Source organism: Danio rerio, chromosome 6, assembly GCF_052040795.2.
Source record: "Danio rerio strain M-AB ecotype USA chromosome 6, GRCz13ab, whole genome shotgun sequence".
Taxonomy (NCBI): domain Eukaryota; kingdom Metazoa; phylum Chordata; class Actinopteri; order Cypriniformes; family Danionidae; genus Danio; species Danio rerio.
This window is the reverse complement of record NC_141026.1, coordinates 19,770,943-19,796,748: the sequence shown is the minus strand read 5'-3', so window position 1 is coordinate 19,796,748 and position 25,806 is coordinate 19,770,943. Positions and strand designations below refer to the sequence as shown.

General features: G+C 34.5%; 1 protein-coding gene and 1 long non-coding RNA gene across 2 annotated transcripts in view; both read right to left on the bottom strand.

The window, feature by feature from the left end:
• Positions 1–25,806, bottom strand: part of LOC147843476 (uncharacterized) — a 756,120-nt gene that overhangs the window by 403,953 nt on the left and 326,361 nt on the right. The gene's annotated exons all lie outside the window — the stretch shown is intronic.
• Positions 1–25,806, bottom strand: part of prkcaa (protein kinase C, alpha, a) — a 162,293-nt gene that overhangs the window by 25,317 nt on the left and 111,170 nt on the right. Inside the window, 8 exon segments of the mRNA NM_001256241.2 lie at positions 2,430–2,568; positions 7,415–7,477; positions 7,604–7,695; positions 10,152–10,325; positions 13,911–14,051; positions 18,821–18,914; positions 19,226–19,360; positions 21,265–21,421. Of these exon segments, the coding sequence (NP_001243170.1) occupies positions 2,430–2,568; positions 7,415–7,477; positions 7,604–7,695; positions 10,152–10,325; positions 13,911–14,051; positions 18,821–18,914; positions 19,226–19,360; positions 21,265–21,421 (995 nt within the window).

Here is a 25,806-nt window from a genome sequence, read left to right as displayed (position 1 = left end):
CAGAGATAAACAGGAAAAAGGAAACACAAACAAGGATCTATTTTTAATGATGAAAAGATTGGTACTGAGAAAGAAGATGGAAAAAATGTAGTAGGATTCAAAAAATACTGAAATAGTGAGCTGCTACAACAGTTTCAGTAAAGAATTTTCAATAATTACAATGGACACATTTCGTTGATAAAAAAAACACATTTCCATAATTACTGACATCATACTTTTAGAAATTATTTATTAATTTAAAGAAAAAATTTAGGACATTTATAACATTAAACGTTTTGTTATATTACTGTACACCATGTACAACTGTACAACTGGTTTCTAATAAGGGAGTAAGGTAAATCAGACAACTTTCTCTCTTTGCTATTGAGGAATTTTTATTTACTACTGGAGCAAACAGGAAAACCAAAATTATATAGGAGAAGCAAAAAGAATTAAGGAAATGAATTTGACCAAATTTCAGAAGATGCATCACAGAATATAGTAGTCACAATTTACAAGTATTTACAGAAATAATAATTAATATTAACAATATTATAGTGTTTATTAAAAAGCATTGGAATATACTGGAATTGAATCGAAACCCTAATAATTGAGAGTCAACAAAACCCATATAATAATAGACCCATAAATAATCTAGGGCTCTAAAATACACCCAGCACAGTAAGGGGCAAGACGTACATGGTGGTATTTGTTCTTATTTTCAGAACAGCGCAACCCTAAATTTAATGTTTTGCGCCACGTTGTTTAAATAGCAAATCTATTTGCGCCACTTTGTGGACTTATGGGTGTTCTGGTCTAAACAGGAGGTGTGTTAAGGCGCATTGTTGATGCGTTGCTATTTTAAGGACCTGAAATAGACTGCGTTGTTGACCAACTAAAAGCTGGTCTAAAGTCCAGTGTAGAGCGCGTCAGTTATGCGCCTATGCGGTCCTAATGCTTACACACAGAATGTACAGCAATACACAAAAATATTTACATATGAAAAAAATTAAAGATTAAAATGCTAAAAAAATATTATTTTCTACATAAATATAAAAAACACTGCCTCCCTTCCTTCCTCATTTCAGGGGGCTATTTTCAGTACATTCATGACAATGTGCATTTATATAATGTTATTATTAATAGCAGTATTATTTATGATATGCATATTTATATTTGTTTTAATAAAAACAACTTTAGATTTGTCCACACCACATTTCGTTATTATTGTTCATTTATTTGTTTGCTGAAAATTAGATCTGAATTTAAAAATAGTTTTAAAACAAACTAAATTAAATGTGTAGGCTAATGGATGAGTGCATACAACACCGTTTCCTTATCTACGAAAGTAAAGCAGCAAATTAAAAAGACAGTAAAGAGGATGAATGAAGGAGGCTCGTTCTTTATCCTCATGTTGCATATGGTTTGTTTAACTGTTTTCTGACTAGTGAAGCATTCGTTTTTTCCACTTACAAAGTCCGCCATGTAAATAGCAAATGTGTCATAGCGCAACGCAACTGACTCTTAAGAAGAATGTGAGATGAGACTCTGATTTGTTAAATACATGTTATGCTCAAAACACACCCATAACTCAGTAAGAGAATTAGCACAACCATGTTAGACCATGCGAATGGGTGCAGAGCGTATTTTTCCATCCTTTAATAGCAAAAGTGGATTCGGACAAGAACCCTAATACTTTCGCGCCATGTGCTTTAGACTTTGCGCTTAGATTGTTAAAATAGAGCCCCTAGTGTCAGCAGCATTATGGAGTCTTTGTAAAGTGATTGTGAAGTCTTTAAGAAATCACATTATTACCAGACTCAATCAACTAAAAGAATGTCTATGGTGGATCTAGAATCTACAGTAACTCACCATTTTAGAGAAATTCCCACTTTGCATTTGAATTTTGACAGAACAAATATTAAAATATTAAGAAGGTGATATGGAATATAAACATGTAAACATATACAATTAAATAACACTGTAGATTGCCAAAACAGTTAAACATAGATGTAGAATAGAGAATAAAAAGCTATAACAATTTGGAACATGTCAGGCAGGCAGGAGAATATTGATAGAATGCTGGTATAGTTTAAGTTAAATTTAAACCGATTCAGTTTGGGTAAGTATTTAGAAAATGTGAATGAATATTTAGTCTCTGAATTGTTTAGCTATGAAGAAAGAATGGGTATTAGTTGGTTTGTTTTTATTAAAGAATATTACCTTAGTGTTTCTGTTTTTACAGTTTCACTGAGTATACAATAAGTCACCCAAAGAGGCAGATTCAGGATATGTTGGACTCAGGGGAGCCGACAGATACTGTCTCCCTCTTTAGCCACTGATAAGGCTGTTGGACATAGTGACAAACAGTGTTTGCTTTAAACACTGCTGCTAGACACATTAACATTCACACTGGTGGTCAGTCTGGCAGGACACACTCCGCCACTCACCTCTGGAGCGATGTAGTCTGGCGTTCCACAAAATGTACGGGTGGTCACACCCTCCACAATGTTCTCCTTGCACATACCAAAGTCAGCAATCTTAATATGACCCTCTGCGTCCAGCATAACATTATCTAATTTCAGGTCTCTGAAAGAAATATAAATAACACAGCAGTTAAATATCATAGACCAATTGTTACTGAAAACAGGAAGGACATAGTTTACAAACAACAACAACAACAAAAAACCCATAACAAAGCAAAGTAAAAAGAAAAAGTTACTATTAAAGAGTTACTATTCAATTTAATTTTTATTTGAAGGATTTTAGACAAACTGTTCAAAAATACAAGTATCCCATACATTTTGAAATAAAACTGTCAAGGATAAAAACACAATAAAGCCCTGGGCTTGTTTCCATTGTAATCAGCTTTTTTCTTTTACAGAAGATGAAACAAACACTGAGAAATGCTGGTAACCAAACATTTCTAGTTACTATTTCATATTTCAAAGTTTTAAAATGTCTAAATTTTGAAGGAAACCTTTATTTTATTTTTTTTATTTAACACAAAAAAAGCTTTTCACATTCTTTGGGTGGTAATTCATTCATTTATTCATTAATTCATTTTCTTTTTGGCTTAGTCCCTTTATTAATCTGGGGTCGCCACAGCGGAATGAACAGCCAACTAATCCAGCATGTTTTACACAGCTGATGCCCTTCTAGCCGCAACCCAACGCTGTGAAACACCCACACGCTCTTGCACACACTCACATACCCTATGGACAATTTAGCTCATTCAATTCACCTACTGTATACCTCATGTCTTTGGATAGTGGGGGAAACCGGAGCACCTGGAGAAAACCCACACGAACACAGGGAGAACATGCAAACTCCACAAAGAAATGCCAACTGACCCAGCAGGGGCTCGAACCAGCGACCTTCTTGTCAAGTCCAAAGACATGCGCTATAGGTGAATTGAATATGCTAAATTGTCTGCAGTATATGGTCAAAGAATGTATGAGTGTTTCCCAGTGATGGGTTGACGCTGGAATAGCATCCGCTGTGTAGAACATATGCTGGATAAGTTGGCGGTTAATTCTGCTGTGGTGACCCCTGATTAATAAAGGGACTAAGCCGAAAAGAAAATGAATTAATGAATCAATTTGTTGAAAATGTTTTATTTCCAACCAAATACACAAACAATTCCACTGACTACAGAACCACTATTGTCCAATGACTTTACTAATTAACCTATGTTGCCTAGTTAACGTAGTAAATCTAGGTAAGCTATTAAATTGTACTTTAGCTTTAACTTTTCTAGTGTCTACAAACTAAAATACTAGCATTATATTTTTAACATTTGTTGAACAAATCACTCTGTTAAACAGTACTTGAAAAACATTAATAAAAGGAATACACATTTTACAAGAGGGCTAAGATTTTTACTTGAACTGTAATTGTTAAAAACGTTTTTTTGTTGCTTTTTTGTTATATGAGCATACTAATACTAATATGTAATTAATTTTGGTAAATCTAAAAGCAACTGAAGTGGATTTAGTTTTTTTCTCTGGAAACAAGGACTCTGTCTCTCTCATTCCTGCTGACGTCAGTTCATCTGTTTGCTCTATTTCCCTAGGCCAGTTCAGTCGTTCAAAGAAAAACAAGCCAAATAACTAGGCTTAGCTCCTAAAGAGAGGCAGAATTAAACAAATTGCTTGTTGAAGGTTTTTTTTTTTTAAACATTTTTTGAAAGGAGACAAACCATTAAGTTTTTTTTTTTTTTTTACAAATATGGCAACATGACCTTTTTGTTTGATCTTTTCAAGCATTAGAGACACAGATGACCTTTACTTTAACAATTACAATAAAAAAGCATTTAGTTAAAAAAAGCTAACCCAGATTTTGCAGTTTATTTCAAATAAATATATGTTTTTTACATTTTTGTTATATAGACTATAGGTATTATGCCTTAATCTTAATTATCATCTCCTAGTGATTGCAGTCAAACTAATTGCAACTGTCTAAACATTAAAGGGGTGGTCCACTACGATATCATATTTTAAACTTTAGATGGTGTGTATTGTAGCTGTGTGAACATAAACAACATCTCTGAATGTAAAAAAAAAGTTCAATGCAAAGGGAGACCTTGGTTTTTACCTTTGGTTTTTAGTTAGCTTAGCAAAGCCTACAATGAATGAGTTTTGGGGACTACAAAAAAATACTTCTTGGCCTTGTGAGATCACAAACGTACGTTAACCGCGCGCACACACTGCGCAGCTAAGGGCCGTGGCCAGAGGTGCTGTAATGTTGTAGCGGAAATAGAGCTAAAATGCCTCCAAACGCTGCTATTTTCACATAGCTTCTTCCGTTTCTGTATTTAGACTTCCAAAGGACACGACACAAAGACAGAGGTGCTTACAGTTCAATATTAATTATGTTCCAGAGAATTATAAAATACATAGCAAGCATGATTTGACAAAACACAGCTCCAGAATCTCTCCCAGTTCAGTGCTGGATTCATTTAAAATCTCCTCAAATCAGAAGCTGTGAACTATAACCTGCAAGTGTTTTTATTTGTTAAAATGGATCAAGACATGTACATGTACAGTGTCTAGCGTTAACGGTAAGCTGTAGCAACAATGTAAACAACAGGAAATGTTGTTTTGCACCGCAAACGATTTAGCTACAAATTCGTATTTATCAGTCAAACTGCTATAAACACCCACACCTTACCGGTGAGTGCAGCCTCTCTCTTTGTGTGCGTGACTTTGCATTGTTCCTCTATAGGCAGCTTTTCCATGCGTATTACATCTATGGAGATTAGGGTTGGGCATCTAAGCTATAATGCCGATCCGATACGCATCTCGATACAAAGAATACGATCCGATATATTAGCGATACATTTGTGACATATTGCGATGCAACACGATACGATTCACACCCATATCACGATACGATGCGATAATTCAGCACTAACTAATTAGATCAAGTTTATGAGATTATGTGAAAGAGGATGCTGTGCCATTGAATGAGTTTGATTATTTATTAACCAAGCAAAACCAAGACTTTTTTTACAAACTGGCTCTTCTCTCAAAGCCAGAGTGTCAGTTTACAGTAGAGGGCCATTTTAGAACACATAGCACATATTATTTAAGGATTTTCAAGATAAACAGAATGTATAAGTGCAATATATATTAAAATATATATATTTGCACTCTTTTAACATAAAGGTTTAGCATTGCACAACAAGAGTTGTGATTTAACTTTTCAAGTTCAACTATGAAAACAAGTTTTACAAAGATATATTTTGCCACTGAATATTCAAAACTTAAGGTGGTGAACTAGCAGTGTTATGTTGCTTTCAAACATCACTGTCACTGTAAACAACAGGCTAATAGAAATATAACAAACCAGCAATCTTCTTGCTGTGAGGTGGTCAAACTGCCCACTGTGCCACCGTGACACCCATTATTTTTATCATTATTATTATTAATATTATTATTATTATTATAATTAAATAAAAATTAACTGGAGGAGGTGTTTAAAACCTTCGTTCTCCGTGACACTAGGCTGAATATCTTTGCAGATGAACAATGCAATAACATCCGTTATTGGCGTAGAGCGCACAAAACTGTTGCGCATGGAAAAAAAACTTGCAATGCTTTTCTCACCACTTTTGGAGCTGGTAGCTACAGTTGAAGCAGTGCGAAAGCCGGGGATGCAGGAACACAGGAAGATGCTTTCACAACAACACCGTGGCGCCGCTTCAAGTGAGATTTCAGATTAGTCGTACTGCCCGCGTATTTTACAGATGCGCGGCACATTTTGCAAATTGCATCTGTCCTGTCATGTCGTCCATCCTTAAATCCATAATGTTGCCATACTTTAGATTTAAAACTCAGTGGGGAATAAAATGTTTGTTTGCTTCTCGCGCTTTCTGAGGGTGCACCACTCGCTTCATCCGCACACCTGATACACTGAGTTGTAGTGTAAGTGTACACATCCGCAAATCCATTGCTAAGGCTTACTTTATGTAGGTCGATTAAATTATGCACCAAAAACAGGTTGACAACACTTGTTAATAAATAAAAAATACATTCTATATTAAAAATATAAGCTGTATCTTGGAAAAACCGATGCATCTCGCAAAAACCGATGCATCTCGATTTGCTTCCAAAATTTCATTCATCCTCTGCTGCTCAACCGATGCACTCGAATCGTGCACGCGCATGACCGCGTATCGATACATATCGGTTAATCTTCCCATCCCTAATGGAGATGATTCATATTATTTACACCTGCATATTCCGGATATATGTGAAAGATGTTGTTAAATGCGTTGAGTTAAAAAAATACAGGAGAGCTCGCCTTATGTAGAAGCAGAAAAATAAATCAAGGCTCATAGAGGTCGCATCCCACATCTTGTGCTTTATTCTTCTGTCAACACTGTCACGATATAGCAGATTGCAGAAAATAACTTAATCTGAGCATCAGAGAAAAAGAAAAAGAAAGTCCCGCGCACATGTTACACGTCTTCAGAAAGTTCACACATTCACACACACACATATGCAATAGTGATGTCTCTTAAATAAGCAGCACCCCATTTTCACTGGTTACAGACACTTGTCAGATTTTATTTTAGAGAGCAGGCAGGAGACTGACTGTTTACTCAGCAGAAAAGCACGTGCTGTACGAGTGTTACGAGGAGCCCATCCGCGAATCTCAGCACATTATGACGATGACCAATCAGAGTCACTTGAGGGCGGGCCTTTCAGAGGAACTAAGAAATATGACAGCCGTTTTCATGTTAGCTGAGTAGCTGTATATAATCAAAGTGAGATTTATGAAAAAATAACGTGATTTCCTTCAAGTGAAACATGTGCACACATTGCTTTGCATCTTATAAACACAACCAAGCCTTAAAATTACATTCTGGACCACCCCTTTAAATCTATTGAAAAAAAAAAAGATCTAAATGTGCATTATATGTGTTCACCTGTATATAATTCCTTTCTTGTGCAAGAAGAAGAGCCCAACAGCAATCTCTGCAGCATAGAACCTGCAAACCCAAAGTAGATTATTTCACATAAGTTAGTCAATAAACAGAAATAAGGTGATGTAAATCTTAAACAAAAACCACAGACACGATACACCTGTAAATAAAAACAACAAGAGAATCACTTACACAGCCTGGGGCTCCTTAAATTTGCCTACTTGCTGGATGTGATACATAAGATCACCACCATTAACATACTCCATCACAAAATACAGGCGATCCTATGATAAAAACACATCAAAAATAACATTTATGAAACTTTTAATTTCAACGCTGCTCTTGTGTGATAAGCTTTGTCTAAAAGTTTGTTTATTGTATCAGAACTTATTCAAAATAATTTTGAGCTGTATCTTAGTGATTACTAAACAGATCTCCAAGGCTGAAGTTAACAAGAGTAAACAAAGTTTGCTCTTGATCGTCATACAAGTGTGTTCATGTTACGATACAATTCAATAAGCTTTGTTCCTACTAGGGCTGCACCGTATTGTTGTTGACATTACGATAACGGTATTTCTTGCGATAAAATTTCCCACAGAGAAACTACATTTTTGTTAAGATTACAAAAGAATTATATATTTGATTATGATTGATTATGCTAAAATATTTCAAACATATAAAATATTAAACATACAAAAATGTTTTTAAATCCAAAAAAAAAGCTGTCAAGGAAGGTGCAAACATAGTGACTTTAAAACACAGTGAATGACTAAAATTCTCAGTCGATATTTCGATTTTTGGTTTGATTTTACCATAGGCATGTAAACAAAATGCAGTACTCTCAAACATTTATTTTTTCAATTGCATGTAACCGCACAGCATCTTAAAATTAGAGAATCTTTTAGGGAAAATATTTTCTTGGCTGTATATATATATATATATATATATATATATATATAAATAAATAAATAAAATATACAAACATTAAATAATTAGTATGTAATGGAGATACTAACATCTTGTCAACATCCACATAAATGAAGCAAAAAAGTATTAACTTGTAAACACTATTAACATTTAGGGACGCAACGATATAACATTTGATTATTTGACGTGCAGTCACATGCTTCCACAGCTCTAGTCAATAGCAAAACAGCACGAATGTGGGAGATGGGTATAAAGATATTAAGGACCCATCTGATTGGACAAATTTAGACAGAGATTGTTCAAATTTGATGGATCAGATGTGTCCCTAATATATAGCATGTAATATATAATAACAATAATGCTTGGCACATAAAATATAATCAGGTTAGTGCAGCTCTCTGGCGATATGGATATCAAATATACTATTATTGCGACAGCGATAATTCTTCAATATATCATGCAGCCCTAGTTCATACACATATTTCTTTAAAAGGACTGCACACATGCTAGATTAGTGTTAAACACTAATCACTGCAATATAGTAAATAAAATACACAAATACAATCAGAGTGACTGATCATTACAGACTATATGATTTTCAGCCAAATCTGTCAACTCCAACTGACTACAAATCATTTCAGATTGCAAATTGTTTGATTTCGAGCTTTATTCTTATGCTATTCTAATTTTTTAATTATTCTATTTTTTCATGCTAAAATATTTATCTAAATAACTTTATTAATATCATTTAAATTCAGAAAAGTACATGCATGATTAAACATTTTATAATGTTAAACATTTAACTTATTGTATTTTTTATGCTTTTATTGGCCTTTTAATGGTAAATATGAATGCAAGGCATCACTAGAGAAAAGATTAGTTCTTGGCCGTATCTAATTTCGTCCTCAATGATAACAACAGCTGTATAATCCCCTCACCATAAGAGGTCGCTATTGTCAAAGAAGAGTTTTTGTTTGCTTTCTTTTGATCAGTTTGCTCATCCATTTCATTTAGTGTTTTTCACTTTCCAATTATAAAGTTACACTATACTGTTGGTTTGAATTCTAGATAGGGTTATACATATTTTTTGTTGTTTATTAATAATAAAATTTTATTCCAATTTATTTATATGTTCTATGCATAAACTAAATGTGTGTATTACAATTCAGTGTATACTGTACGTTTGATGTAAATCCATCTTTTTTTTGTGTCTATATTTGGAAATTTTATAAACAGTACATTCCATGACTGTGGTATTTGCCTTTCTATGTTTTTTATGCTAACACTGTACACCAGAGGAGAAATCCTTGGTTTTATTAAATGCAAAGACTTTCATACATTAAAATACTATGGGTGACTTTTGTCTAAATCCTTGCAACTATATGATGTCTATAGATTCCAATACCAAAGCACATTACCATAAAAAAATCAACATTATTTATATAAGTATTTATTATTATGCATATTCAATCCTTCTAAGGCATTCTGATTTGCTAAAAGGCGGATGTTTGGTATGCCGTGCCATTAGTGGGATTACCATTTAGCCCGCAGCCAAAATGATGTCTAACAGAGGCTTCTGTTTGTTTTCAAAGCTGGCAGTTGTGGCTGGCTAGATTCTTCCGCCCTTGCTTGTCAGAATTGAAATGTATTCAAGAAGTTTATTTTAAACACAAAGAAAACAATTCAGTAATTTCTAATAAGATTGATATCTAATAATGACTATATATAATATATACACATTTTTTATATAGACTATGCAATCAAACATTATTAAAGTGTCTATGCATGATTTTTCATGGTGTGAGTTTCTAACCACAGTCTGGAAGCAGGAATGAAGCTGGGTGAGGAATGGAGGCTTGTCCTGCTGAGCCAGAACTCGCTTCTCCACCATGGTGCATTCAACATCGTCATCCTGGATGACCACATCCTTCTTCAGGATTTTTATAGCAAATAGTTCATCAGAAGACTTCATCTCTGCCAGCATGACCTGCGTAAGCAGACAACAAAAACTTACACTATCAGCAGTGAGGACCTTTAGCAAACTAATACCATACACTTTTCACTGAGGCGAAAAAAACTTGGTCGTATACACAGTACCACCTATATATTGTACTTCTCTTTCCTCATGTAATTACAATACTTTACTCCTGTCATTTCATTGAATTCTTCATAACTTAATTATTAAACTAACTGGGTTTAATTTAATTGTATGTATGGATTACCTCGTTTGTTACCGACATCTGGTGAAAAGTTCAAATAAACAGCACCATTAGAAATATAGTTGAAGTCAGAATCATTAACACCCCTTGATTTTTTTTTATATTTCCCTAATGATGTTTAAAAAGTGAGGAGATTTTCATAGTATGTCTGATAATATTTTTTTTTCTGTAGGTAAAATTTAAGGTAAAATTACTAGCCCCTTATGGCTATATATATATATATATATATATATATATATATATATATATATATATATATATATATATATATATATATATATATATATATATATATTTTATTTTATTTTTTTTTTTTTGAGAGTCTAGAGAACAAACCATCGTTATACAATAACTTGCCTATTGACCCTAACCTGCCTAGTTAACCCTTTAAATGTCTCTTTAAGCTGTAGAAGTATCTTGAAAAAATATCTTGTAAAATATTATTTACTATCATCATGGCAAAGATAAAATAAATCAGTTATTAGAGAGGTTAAAACTATTATATTTAGAAATGTGTTGAAAAATATCTTCTCTCTGTTAAACAGAAATTGGTGAAAATAATAAACTGGGGCTAATAATTCAGGGTGGCTATTAATTCTGACTTTAACTGTAGATTTGTCTAAGCATATTATAAAAGAAAAATGGTGACATGTTCAATACTGTTTTTTTTACCTTCTTTATCATTCAGATCATCAAACTAATTTATTAATTTAATTTAAAGTTTTTTTTATTACACATCATGCACTTTTGAAATGAAAGTACATAGCGTAGCCCTGTGTGAAAAAGTGTTTAACCTCTAAACCTAATAACTGGTTAAGCCACACATAGCAGCAACAACTACAATCAAGCTTTTTCAATAACTTACAATGAGTCTGTTACAGTGCTGCGGATGAATTTTGGCCCACTTGTCTTTGCAGAATTGTTGGTGGGTTTTCTTTTTGAATGTTATGCCACAGCATCTTAATTGGATTCAGGTCAGGACCTAGACTAGGCCACTCCAAAGACTTAATTTTGTTTTTCTACAGCCATTGATAAGTGGACTTGCTGGTGTGGTTTGGATCATTGTCTTGCTGCACGACCTAAGTTTGGTTTAGCTTGAGGTCACTAACATATGACCGGAAATTCTGCTTCTAGATATTTCGCTAAACAGCAGCATTCATGGACCCATTTATCCCAGCAAGTTTTCGAGATCCTAAAGAATCAAAACAGCCCCAGAGCATTACGCTACCACCACCACATTTGACTGTTGGCATGGTAGTCTTTTTTTTTATTTTTATAAATACAGTGTTCAACTTCTGTCAGTCCACAGAGTATTTTCACAAATTATGTCTAGCTTTTGAGAATGTTTTGGTACATGTATATGTGTGTAACAACTGGTAACATATATTGTAACCTGCATTCTGAAGGTAATCACTCCATTTAACATTTCATGAAAATGGTTTGGGTTTAATCTCCAGGACAATTCAAATCACTTGGTGACGAAAAGTCTGGCTTAGAAATCCCTGGTGACATGTTAACGAGTCTGGGAGACTTCACAGAACCGTTCTAAACCACTCTCTGCCAGCTTCAAAAGAACATGGCAGATAAGAAAACATCCTTAGTCAGCGTTCTACTCACAGACAAAAGACTTTCCTCAAAAATTAAACAAAGACATTTAGAACCCAAATGTCTTGTTTAATTACATTTAACTTTTGTAATGTGTACAATCTCTGATATAGACTATACACATTCGTACTTTCAGGCCTTTTTAAAAGCATCAATGATGTAAGGATATGGGAATTATGCTGATGTACTTTTAATGTTGATGTACTTGTAGAGTGTTTGGTGTCAATAGAATGCCCTGGACATTTTACAACACATGATGCATAGAGCATGATAATAACGTGCACGGCCTGCATTTTTTTAATGCCCTGAGATAAAAACCGTCCTTAGGCTGCGGGAGGACCCAAAATTTGCATACGAACAGCCTAGAGACAAAGAGAGGATTTCGCGCTCAAACTTTGTCCTGAAATCATTGGTCGAGAATGCTGAACGGGTCGTCACGTGACCCGCAGGTACAACTCATTCTGCCCCACCCCAACATCTGGGCAGAAGCAGAAAGAAACCCTCCGGTAAACTTCTCCGCAGAGGACCTTCTTCTGTCCTCGTTTCTTTGTTTTCCGACTTTTGAACTCAGTTTAATCTCGTGCCTTGTGGGACCATTCAACTTGGACCAAGCTGAACCGGACACACAAACTCCTACCGAATCTCTGACGTCCCCCGCGCATCAGCCAAAGCTTGCACGACACGAGAGAGAGTAAATGCAAGTATATTTTTCATATGCGTTTTAAGCTGTGCCCCTTTTTTTTAAGGTGTTTATGATCAACTGGTGATTCTCGTTATGTGTGGGTGAACTGAGCGAAATTGTCATTCTGTATCTAATTTCTGTATTTCCTCGCTTTTCTGTCTCTTTCGGTTTTGTTATATGTTCCATATATCCGTTTATAGCCTATTTAGAATTAGTATCTGTTATATGTTATGCCAATATATTCCTATACTCAGATTACGTTTGTTTGATATGTGTTAGATTAGTCAATAAACCTTATTATAACCGAATTGGATTGTTTTTGTTTGCCTCACAGAAAGAGTAACTGAAATGATAGATCCTTTGCTACCGGCTGCTATTTAAGTTAATCAAAACTTATGAATGATTAAGCTACCTCACAAGGAGTAGTAAGAATTTCCTTTTCTAAATAAATATATCCGTACGGAGTCTGCTTAGACGAGCGGCGAGGTCTGGGTATATTTATTTGGTCAAATTAACAATAAGTTAATGCAGAATATTAATGATTAACAATAATTCGTTATTGTTGATAATTAATATTCATAATCTGAGAGTCCGCTCGGCCGAGTGGCAGGATCAGATACAATTATATATTTGTTTAACCCAATTGACCAAAGGTTAAACCTGAATGTTAATATTTAATAATAACTCGTTATTGATTATTAATATACATAAACTAAGCTAATTTCGCTACATGTGTATATTCACTTTGTCAGGCAGTCATAATTAAGAGATTTCTTGATTATGAACAGGTGTGGCAGTAATCAGGCCTGGGTGTGGCTAGAGAAATTGAACTCAGGAGTGATAAACTAGAATTAAGCTAAGTTTTAACAGTGGGGGTTGGAAGTGCAAACGTTTTTTACACAGAACGATGTCGTTTTGTATTTAGCTTTCCCATGAGAATATAAAGAGTTTAAAAGAGGACAAACAGCACTTTATGAACTTAACTTTATTTATATCAACAGTGAATAAAGAGCAGTGTGTCGTTAGTATTATTACTATAATAATTGGTGAGTACATGGAAACTCACCTTTCCAAAGCTGCCTTTTCCAAGTACTGCCAGGAAATTAAAATCTGAGAGCCTGACATTGTCCACATTGCTGGAAGTTATGCTGGACCCACTGTCATCCAAAGCGGTAATGTTTTTTTTGGGAGGACCCAATTTGGCTATCTGCACACAGACAAACAATAATTTTATTAACAAACTAAAAAAAAAAAAGGAACTGAAAATTTCAGATGCTTGAAAAATGGTAATAATTCATTGGGAAACCCATATGCAAGTGCTGATAATGAAGTTGAAACATGTTTTCTGAAAAATATAAGGCATGAATAGACCTTAGTCAGGATAGATTACATAATAATAATAATAATAATAATAATAATAATAATAATAACTATTATTATTATTATTATTACTATTGTTTGAATACAAATAAGGGTGTCTCAACAATACATTTTAATGTGGCTACATTTTCAACTCACTAATTTCTTTGTGACAAGCTGTCAAATCACATTTATCAGAAGTCTACCCAGACTGAGGTCTGTCAATCTTTAGAGTTGCAGCCAAAGAAAGCACAATGCACTCTTTGTATCATCATTTAAATTTCCTGCCTGAGTCCTAAAACACAAACCATACATAAGTTTGATTCAAAAGTTGGCTTCCTGCTTAGTTTTGGGTAGTGTCCATGCAGTTTTCTAAGTCGAATAAAATTCCCTCAATCGCAACATGCAGAAGTCAGTCAGCGGGCCAAGATTCTCTGCCAAGCTAGACTAGGCAGCCTTGAGCTCAAACTATAACATCAGCACACAATAGACTTTTATTTAATATCTGATTTCAGCTACAGTACTGTATTTCTTTCTTTTTCCTTTAGATAAAACCTCCAAATAAAGTCAGTAACATTGAAACTTTTTTTTTTACCCCTACCATTGACTTAATTCCCTGGCAAAGCTGGTAAATCACTCAAACCCAAGAAAGCCCATGCATTCACAATACCAACATTATTGGACAAGTAAGTTTATGAACGCGATAGTGAAAACATTGGTTGGAACATCTAAGATGAGAGTAAGCAGGAACACCAGAGAAAAAAATTGAAGTCCTTCTATAAGGCTTTTATAATCACGTTCTGAAGTTGAAAATAGTCGTCAACTTCATTGCTTTAAGCAGTCCTTCAATTCTGTGCTTAAGAATTACAGAAAATAAAAGCTGGCACACCAGGTACAGTGGAGTGTTTAGGTGCCTACATGTAGATTGCTTAGGCGAGCACTTTAAGACTATGTAGCTACGGTGAGCATAATGCACAGTGTGTCTACTGTGGGACATACCAAATGAGTAAAACCCCAGTCCATCAAAGGCACTAACCTGAGGTGTTGATACTCACAGTGAGTGTATGTGATTCGGGATTTAATAAGGATAATTGTTCTTTGAACGTCCAACTTAAAATGAAGAGTTCAGATGGAAAAGCCTCTAAGAAGATTTCTGCCAAAATCATCATTTTTTCTCAGGTTTCAGTGTGTGGGTTCAGTCATTTAATTTTTATGGTAAAGAATTAGTCATTTTCATTGCATTTAAAGTGAAATAACTGAACCTTCCATACTGTTTCAATAAAAACATGGCTGTATTCTATATCATGCACTCTCTGGGTGCTGAAAAGCCCTGCAGGTCATATGACAGGTCATTCATCCAAGCTGTTTCCCTGCCTTTGAAAATGCAGGAATAGTACTATATGACCCTCAAGGGCTTTGGGGTATGGATGCTAGATACATATGATATAAAATGTAGCCTTAATTTCTTCTAACCAGTCAAAGGTAATGATTTGTTCTTTTTTTGAGAAATAAGAATTTGTTGCACGTTTGCCTGAGGTGCATAGACGTGTATGGTCAAAAGTACAATCATATTCTCACTGGCCACTTTATTAGGCAAAACTGACTAAAAGCAGGTTAGACCCCATTTTATTTTTTTAAACTTCTATTTTACCAGAAAAAAAAAAAAAAAAACATTTAGTTTTGCAATCTCCTTTTCAGGAGTGTCTCTTCAGAACTGGCTTAAAGGGATAGTTCACCCCAAAAATGAAAATGTGCTCACTATTTACTCACCCTCAAGTGGTTCCGAAGCTTATGAGTTTCTTTCATTTGTTTAACAATAAAGAAAAGATTTTGAAGAAAGAAAAAAATCTGTATTTATTGACTTATTGACAATAGTGAAAAAAAACAAATACTATGGATGTCAATAGTTACAGGTTTCCAACATTTTTCAAAATATCTTATTTTGTGTTCAGCAGAATGAAGAAACTCGTGAAGGTTTGAAATGAGTAAATTGTGAATAAATGATGACAGAATATTCATTTTTTGGGTGAACTATTCCTTTAACACTTCATGACATTGATGCAACAAGGTATAGGAAATGTTCAGAGATCTTGGTCCTTGGACATCTGGAATCATCAAGTTGTTTTTAGTATCATAGAACTGCCACACACTGCATATGCTCTCATATTCAGACTGTTCTCTATAAAACCTAAATAAGGTTTTGCAAGGAAATCCAAGACAATCAGCAGTTTCTGAAATGCTCAGACCAGCCAATCTGGAACCAACAACCATGCCATGTCAAATAAATCACATTCACATCATTGTCTCATTATATATTTGCATTAACAAGCAGTGGATCATACTGTGTATACTCAATACACAACCACCTGTAATATGCCTGCAACACCCCTTTTTCAGAAATTGTTAACAATTTATGCACACATTTATGTCTCTGCCCTGAAAGCACACAACAAATTTTTTTGCAAGAATTTTTCCACATTCTCAAGTATTTCAAGACGAAGCTAGATTAATGTAGCGACCATTTCATAAAAAAACAGAAGTGATGCAGATAAACCGGACACAAAACCAGCCAGCCAGCCAATCAACACACATAACTTCACTCTGCTGCTGACACGCACCTGCTCAAGGTCCTCTAATGTCTCATCCTGAAACCATATGACAGTGATAAACAAAGATATACAGTACATGCAAACATGCAACCCACATAAGTGAAGAGGAACAAATAATATTTCTCTAATCTTCCCACCCAAGGTAAAGGGCATTTATCTTGGACAAAGTCTAACTATTCAGTACTGTATATGGGTACAAGTGAGAAAGCCTGGGTTAATGGGCGTCTCATTTGCCAACACTCAAGAACTATCTTCTGATTGGGGGTTTCTCACCTGCCGACTGTTTTGATGACATCTTACTCTCTTCAGTCGGAGGTCTGTCAAACACACTGATTAAAACGATAGAGGGGTTTCATAATAAACAGCTGCCTTTGAATTTTTGGAAATTAATAAAAGAAAGAAGCACATGAACCTACAGCAATAAACTAAATTTGTATGTGGTTTAAGATACATTTGAAGTGTGTCTATTTCTCAGAAAATATATGTTGATGTATAATGAGTATAGTTCTGAATATTCTTTTTTTTTATTGAGACAGTTAAATCCTATTTCAAACCATTTGGAAGTAATAAAACATTTTATTGTTTATGGTATTTGCTGATGTTATTTATAATGTCTTATATTCATTTTCATACACAATCCTTGAGTTGGTGCTCAATTATTGTATACTTAATTATTAAGAATGGATTCTATGAATATATATATATATATATATATATATATATATATATATATATATATATATATATATTGTCTCTTACAAAAAAAATGAGAATCTACAATAAAAATAAACACTAAAACCCACAACTAAAAGCTTATGTTTAGCTGCTTAAGCAGAGGATGACATTCAATGGAGGGATTTCAATCTGATCTACAGTCGTGTAAACGGGAAAGTTATAACAAGGAAAGTTATCACTGCCATCATCTGGCAAAACAAGGAATAACAAGAAAACTCTCATAGTTCTTATTATCAAATGTGTCTGACATGGTATTGAGCACCACATCAAGTGTGCAACTGGCTATAAATGTTTTATGGGCCAAGACGTGAACAGCTCCAAGGCAGTATATAATGTATGTGCTTGTGAAAACCATCAGTATGTGTCAGCTATTGCATGAAGAATATAGCAAAATCAAAACAAACATATGAACAAACAAACAAACAAAAAAAAAAACAGCTAGCTACTCAAAATATGTCATCAGAATACTTTTTCAAGTAACTAGTAAAACAATAGTTCTCATTTTCAAGAAAATAATCAGGTAGTTAAAAAAATAAAACATTTACCAATTACTTTGTTTTCTCATTTATTGACTGACAGCTCTCCTGTCCCTATGTTGAGAAAGACCATAAACACGATGCATAAACACGATTACTTACTGAGATTCTACTGCAGCTTAAATGTGAACAAGTATTTATTATCTCACTTGCACAAAACAGATTCAACATCCTTAAAATGAATAAAAAAAGTGAAGTGCAAATTATTCATTGATGAAGAATGTTGAGATTTTTTTTCATGCCATCCAGAAAGGTTTGTTTAAGCTGCAGCCTCAAATGTACACACTTGCATTTGCCTTAAGTACTGCACATAATATTTACAATTAGTTACTTTTTTGAAGAAGTATAATAACAATATTGTTTTAAAAAATACAAGTTACCTTCCCTAACACTGATTCTAATAGGTCAGATTTAACCTGTTAAGTAGATGTAGTTTTAAGTCCTGTTAAGTTTTTCTTAATAGTATAGCGTTTCACAGTACATGTTTACTGTTTTGTTTAGTAGTCCAATCCTAAGTGTCTAACAGTTTATTGATGATATTTGCCAAACTGCTAATTTTAATCAATAAAGTGAAAAAGGGAAAACAAAATAATTACATTCTCATTTTTTATTTAAAAAGAGCTTATTGTCACAGCGGTCATTTTAAAGTCTTGTTGGTTCAACCCCAGATATGTTTTTTTTTCCTAATCTTGAAATAAAATTGTGATGTTTGCACATAAGGAGCATTAAAAAGTCACCTCAAATTTCTGTCGGAGTTCAGTATCGGGGTCATCTTCATCTGGAATGGGCACATTATAGTACTCCCCCTCCTCCTGGTTTAACATTTTGTACCTGCATGGCAGTTAACAGATGGCGAACAATTAGTAAGCATTTATTGTATTTACTAAAAAGATTTCAGATCCTTGCAGTTCTGTTTACTGCCATAAAATATATTCCGTTAAATCGATGACTAAATGTTGAAGTACTCAAAAATCACACAAATCTTTATGAGGTAAAGATAACAAAATATATCAGACAGAACATAAATCAAGAAAACTTTAAAGGATATTTCACCCTAAAATAAAAAAGCTACTAAACAAGAAGATTTTTAGTTAAAAACCTAAATTGTTGATATTCAACTAATGCATTGAATGCATTCTTACCAGCCACATACTGGGGACTTCATGAGCTCCGACACACCAAAAGACATTGAGCCCATGAAGTCATTGCGGGTGGTTCTGTCCCAGTCCCATACCTCCACAGCCAGTCGGCGGTCCTTATCTGCTGGCTTCAGCTTACTGGAAAATCACAACATATAATTTATGCCATGCTGTATATACCACTGATTTGAACATGTGAAAAAACCTGCTCCATGGAAGTCATTCTACAGAAGCATTCACAGCACATATTCTTTGATAATTACAGTTTAGGAATAGAATAGAACATTATGTAGGAATCTTAAATTTAGTGGGTTACATAATTTAATTTTCTAATAAAATATAATAGTATAATATTTGTGTTTTACAATAGAGATGGCAGGACGATTGGCTTAATAAGTATTTTGTTTCCTAGAATTAAAGCATTTTCAAAAATCAGTCATCAGTAACGTAAATCACGTAATAATATTACTTTTCTAAGAAATGCGTTACTTTTAAAAACTAATTAACAATAGCTGAGTAACTTTCTAAATGTAACTCGAGTTACTTTTTAGTTTAGTTCATTTGCAAATTGCTGAACTAAAATGATTGTAGTACCGTCAAATCCCGTACACAATGAGAGAATGCAGCAACAGACAGGAATGAAGCCAGCAGAGCCTTACATTACTACGATGGAACTATTCATATTATTTTGAACACATGGAAGAAAAGGTAAAGAGGATTATCTGAATGGACAGTGATTTTACTTTTTAATAAGACAAAGTACAAAAGAATCAAATGCATTGCTTTAAACTTTCATTAATCTGTATATATGGAATGTAGAGCTCTGGGCTCAGAAAGTTCTTTGAAGATAACATTATCCTACATTCATTTTCAAGTGGTTTTCATATGGATGCACTCCTGCACAGACCTGCTAACTTATCAACATGTATTAACTGTTAGTTTATTTATTGAATGGTTTTATTAAATGATTTATCTACAGTCCTTTGAGTCTTTAACTTTTTTTCTCCTTGCAAATTAACTTTTACTAAGCAGGCCTTAACCTTAAACTGAGGGATTTTTTGGTTAAGGACTTTCATGCAAACGAGCCCTGCGCTGTCCTGCTACATCTTCTGCATCGACATTTACTGTACATTCTTGATCGCTATCGACCTGGGACCTGCTGACTAAAGAAAAGTTTTCCAATTTGTTCAACAATCATTGCTGTAAGTCCATAATGTGTATCTGTTAGTTGTAATACTACAACTCCTTGAAATGTTTAAAATAAAAGCTAAAATTCTAATTTGTTTTAGCTTGATGGTTATGATAGTTTGCCGCTTTTTAGGGATCTGTCATAGAATACAACTTAAGTACTTAGAATTATTTTACAATGTCATCACTGGCAACGCAAATGAACTAGAAACTTTCGGCTTATTTGGCGTGATTATTTTTATACGTGACAGGTGCAGGTGTCGATTGTAAATGACATCACTTGCATAGGAAGTGTGGGTAAGCCTGAAAGTGCAACTCTGCAGCCACACCCTTCTCGGATGCCGGTGTTAAACCCCTAATCTTTTTATTTTTACTCTTTTTTTTTATTATTTTTTTTTTACATCCTTTTTTTTACATACATTTTTAACGACCACAGAGAGTCAGGACCCTGGTTTAGGGTTTTAATGTCTCATCCGATTGACGGTACTGACTAAGCAGTGTACACTGGGGCGTTAGGACTCACACAAACTGCAGGTTGAGCATCTCCTACTGGTCTCACTAACACCACTTCTGGCAGCCACCTAGCATCTCCCGTCGAGGTACTGCTCTGCTTAGCTTCAGTGGGCAACCATGTGAGAGTTGCAGAGAGCTAGCTGCTGGCATTTTACACTATCAGTACTACTAGTTATTTTATCTATACCCAGCACAGTCTACACTCTACAGTAAACGTGTATAGAGTAGCATATCTTAAACAACTGATAACATAAATTATCAATGAGTTAAGCATCAATAAATAATATAATGATCATTTACATCAAATCTTGAGTAACAGGATATAACATAATGGGACTCACAATGTAAACGTTTCGTTCCAAGTTGGATTCAGGGAGGAGCGAATGGTTTTTGTTTTCTGTTTAGTCTCATTTTTAGGGTCTGGAATCAACTTGAGTTTTACATATGGATCAGACAATCCATTTGGGTCCATCGGAATCAAGTTCTTGCCTTCACCAACTGTAACAGAGCAACATGTCATATGAGAAAAAAAATCACATCATGAATAAAGAACTAAAGAAAAAAAGAAAAAACAGAAGAGCAGGATAATGTAAACTGTGACATAACACAAACAACTTATGCAACGTTATGTATATATATAATTATGTGTTATGCAATATAAACTGACTATGAATGTAATCAACAGCAGTAAGTATCACAATGAGGGTACATAGAAAACACTTAGATCAGGCTCAACCTGTCAGAGGAGAAATCCATATAGGTAATTGATGTTATCTGTTAAATGATTGCAAACTTGAATAGATTTCATAACAGTTTAGACACACACACACAAGCACACACACACAAACACACACAGTAGATAAGTCAACAAGGAAAGGTTAAACTTTGAATATCTAAATATGTCTACTCAAAAGGCATATGCAAACATGTGGTATGCCACTAACATCGGTGACAATACAATTAAATGCAAAAGGCATAATAAAAAAAAAGGTATGTATATTTAAAACAAAGAATTCAATAGTATAAGATCTGCAGAGGAACTTTATTCTGTGACAGACTACAAATCGAACACAAAATCTCTCAGCAAATGCAAATGCCACCATTGACAACCGCAATGCCTGAATAATCTAAGTTAGACTGGTAGGAGGCGCCATACACTTACATTACCCCACATCTATATGATTTTATTTACATGCATTCATTCTTTCGTAGTAAACAGTTATTGACATTATATAAGTACTGACAGAATGTAAAGGTGTTATCCTTATTTCTTAGTATGCGTCATTCAACTTCAATTTAATTGGCCATAACAAAAAAATCGTGGCCAGACTGAAATTCAATCACTTGTCTGGTACAACTCAGCCAAATGTGTAAAAGTGAATGTGGATGAAAAATAAATACCCACAACTTATGGATGGTTCCAGGGAAATTCAGAAAAAAGAAGCAGGTATGTCTGTAGTAGGAGAGAGCATGCAAATGCTCTCTCAAATTTGGTTTTCAAATGTTGAAACTCTCAAGGGGACAATAATTGGAGTCCACATCCAGATAAAAAAAAAAGTTATTCTCATGGGCCACCACTTTAAGAAAAATATGCATTACTGGCATATTTATCTTCCACTAAGAGTAAATATGTCATAGCTCTTTAAAAGCACTTTAAAGAGACACTAATGTGACAGAACATAAAAGCATACAATATGGCTAAATGTACAGTATATGGATTCCAGTGATGACAAATCTTGATGCTAGATCACAGTGACATTTTACAGAATTATGAGCTTTTAAAAGAAAGAGTAAGGCTTCTTACAGTATATATATATATGAAAGTGCTTGTGCAATATTTACAAAGTGAGGACCATGTACAAAAAAGTGGGGCTGTTGTTTGCTTGATTCTGATTGGCTAATGAATAGGGCTTGACACCCGCCAAATGTGGGTAGATTTCAGCTGTGGCAGGTTAGACAGCTGCTCCAACTAGTCACATTGGCTGGTTGGAAATCATTTTTAATTTGTAGTTTTCTTAAAAGCAGGGTTCGACAACAAAGATGGCTCAATATTTGTGCAAATGTGATCCTAGAATCGAGATGCAGCATGATTGACAAAAACAACTGTTCGCGCGAGCAAAAGAAAGCAGGTAAATACTGAATAAGAGGATGATCACTCGCGCGCACAGGCGGTGTGATGTGCGCAACTGCTAAATAGTGTGCGTGCTCCCGTTTACTTGCGAGAAGCAACCGGGCCCCAGAGGAAATGCAACTAATACGATTGGTTCTCTTTGAAATAGACTGAACAAAAAAAAGTGATGATCGTGCACTCACAGTCCTGCTTTCAAGAGCTCAAGATTTTTAAAAAAATGTATCCTTTGGTAAGCAGCAGCAGTCACTGCGTTCGTTAAAAATTTTCTTTAAACAGATTGTAAACAGGCCTAACATTAACTGTGTGTGCGTGACCATCCTTTCATTATCAAACACGTTTTTTTCCTGCTTTCTTTTGCCTACAGTTTTTTTTACTTTTGTTAATATGGTTTATTTATTTATTTATTTACAATAATATGCTTATTGCCTACAATAAATGCTTTAATATAAGATTAACTCCCCATGCATGTATAGTTAACTGATAACCTGAGACCTTTTGCCAGGACAGATTATTGTGCATATTAGATACATGACAAATCTTTTTAAATGTCCTATTTTTAAAAAAGAAAAGTTTTGTTGAATAAAAAGTACATGCATGCAGCTATATAATGCTTGTTTTGACACATTCAAAATGTGTGGCTATGAAATAATTATATATTTTTGCTGTGGTCAGAGATAAATTTGGTAAATCCTTTTATTGAGCCCTGAAAATTCATGCGAAATAAAAACTAATTGCAATGCAATACAACCTATTTGCTCATGCACATTGGGCAAGCTCATACACAACACACACAAAAAGTGATATGAATGAGGAGGCATGTGGACATAACACGATATCTAAATCAAGTAATTTTAGCATGTCAATGTCAAATTTATGCATATAAAATATATTTTCCAAACAACAAATGTGGGGCTAGTGGAAATGGTGAGGGGCTAGTAATGTTGGAAATCTACTAGCCACAGTGGCCTATGATCAAATAAGTTAATGTCAACCCCTGCCGATGAACATTCTAAACTGTGCAATTTTTGTCATGGAACCACACAGGTAAAGTAGTTTCAGGCGAGTTTTGACTGCATTACGGAGGCATTTCACTACGGTAATCATTTCAGTAATTTCAATTCCTACAACTGTGAAACATCGAGTCAAAACAAAACAAACTGCTTCTCTGTGTAGGACTATCTTACGCATATCATCCAAAAAGAAACAATTGTGTTCAAACAGAACATCTGAACAGTGCCTTTACCTGTGCTAACCATAGTATAAGCAGTATAATTATAGTATAAATAATATAACCTCATTATAACTAAAGTATAAATAAGAAATATCACATGAGTAGCAGTGCAATACGGCTGTATTTAGGCACATGCGTTGACTCGAGGCCGCAGGCTGAGTGCTTTAGTGTCCCAACAGTGAAAACATACAGCCATATTGCACTGCACGAGTCTGATATTGTGTTTTTACAACAGTTTGACAGCATAATTGTGTACATAAAAAAGAAAATCAAATACAGGGTGTCTGCAGCTGACCGTCAGAAAAGCAGAAACCTTTGCTACTTCACAAACCTCACTTTAGAGCTAGTTTTGAGTGATTCTCTAGCGTAATGTCTTAAGTGATGACAAAACACGCGATTTTGCTCACATTTTAAGATTATAAGGCTAAACGCCATGGAATGCCATTAGTCTAAAGACATTTTCCAGTATTTCTCTTTTGCAATCGTGAGATCACAATAATTAACCCCTAAAAAACCAAAGCAAGGCAAACGCTACCAGATTACTATGGTATAAATACAGCACTACAACATACAAAAGAGAGAGATAGACTTAGAATGTCACTTATCAGTTTTCCTATGATTTGATCAGCTTTAGTTAAAAATTTTGCAGAGTTTTTTCTCCTCTAATTATTATGCGGCCTCTGTCGCTATTGTGTGGTGGCACGTCAACCATCTTTGCTCTGCTCAGTATGATAGGCTGATGGACGCTGATGTTCTCCGAAATCAAAAATATTTTTTAAATAGGCACTATTCTTATAAATAAACTGCATCGTTGAAATCTTAACAACTACATTTTCACCTAAAAATCCCTCAAAAGTACATTATGTTGTCCAAAAGCAACACTATTTGTCAATCTGTAGTGAGTTTATTGATCTGCTGTCACTGTATTTGGGTGGAGTAAAACAGAGAGGTGAGGAGGCTGTACGAGTGCTGTTATTGCAGAAAATGGACAGATTTGTTGTAGAAATAGTAATAATTGATGATAGGCCATTGACCTATTAGAAAATAATTCACACAAAAGATGAAATGGTTTCTTGCTTTTCATTACCACTAAATTATTATGTTATGCCCATGTGATGCCCAGGTGTTCTTGTGTCAACATCAGTGTCCCAATGTGTATTGAACTCAACTCCTTTGTCATTACTAGTGCCTGAATCCAATACATGACATACTGATTCATGAACTCGGGAGCTACTGAGCTGATTGTGATTTAACCCCATGTCAGCTGTGTAAGATTTAATAGGCCTATATATAAAACTCAGGCTTGAACTCCTAATGAACACCTTTGGGATGAACTGGAACAATTAGCCAGGCCCCATCATTCAATGCCAGTAGCTATGTTTTTATCCAAAGAAGCAACTGGCTATTTATGCCTGTTAAAATAAAATCACATGACTTTTTTGAAGGGCATTCTGGAATTTAATCAGTAAATGTTTCAATTTATGCACATTTATTTCTTATCAGATAAAAAAAAAGGTTTAT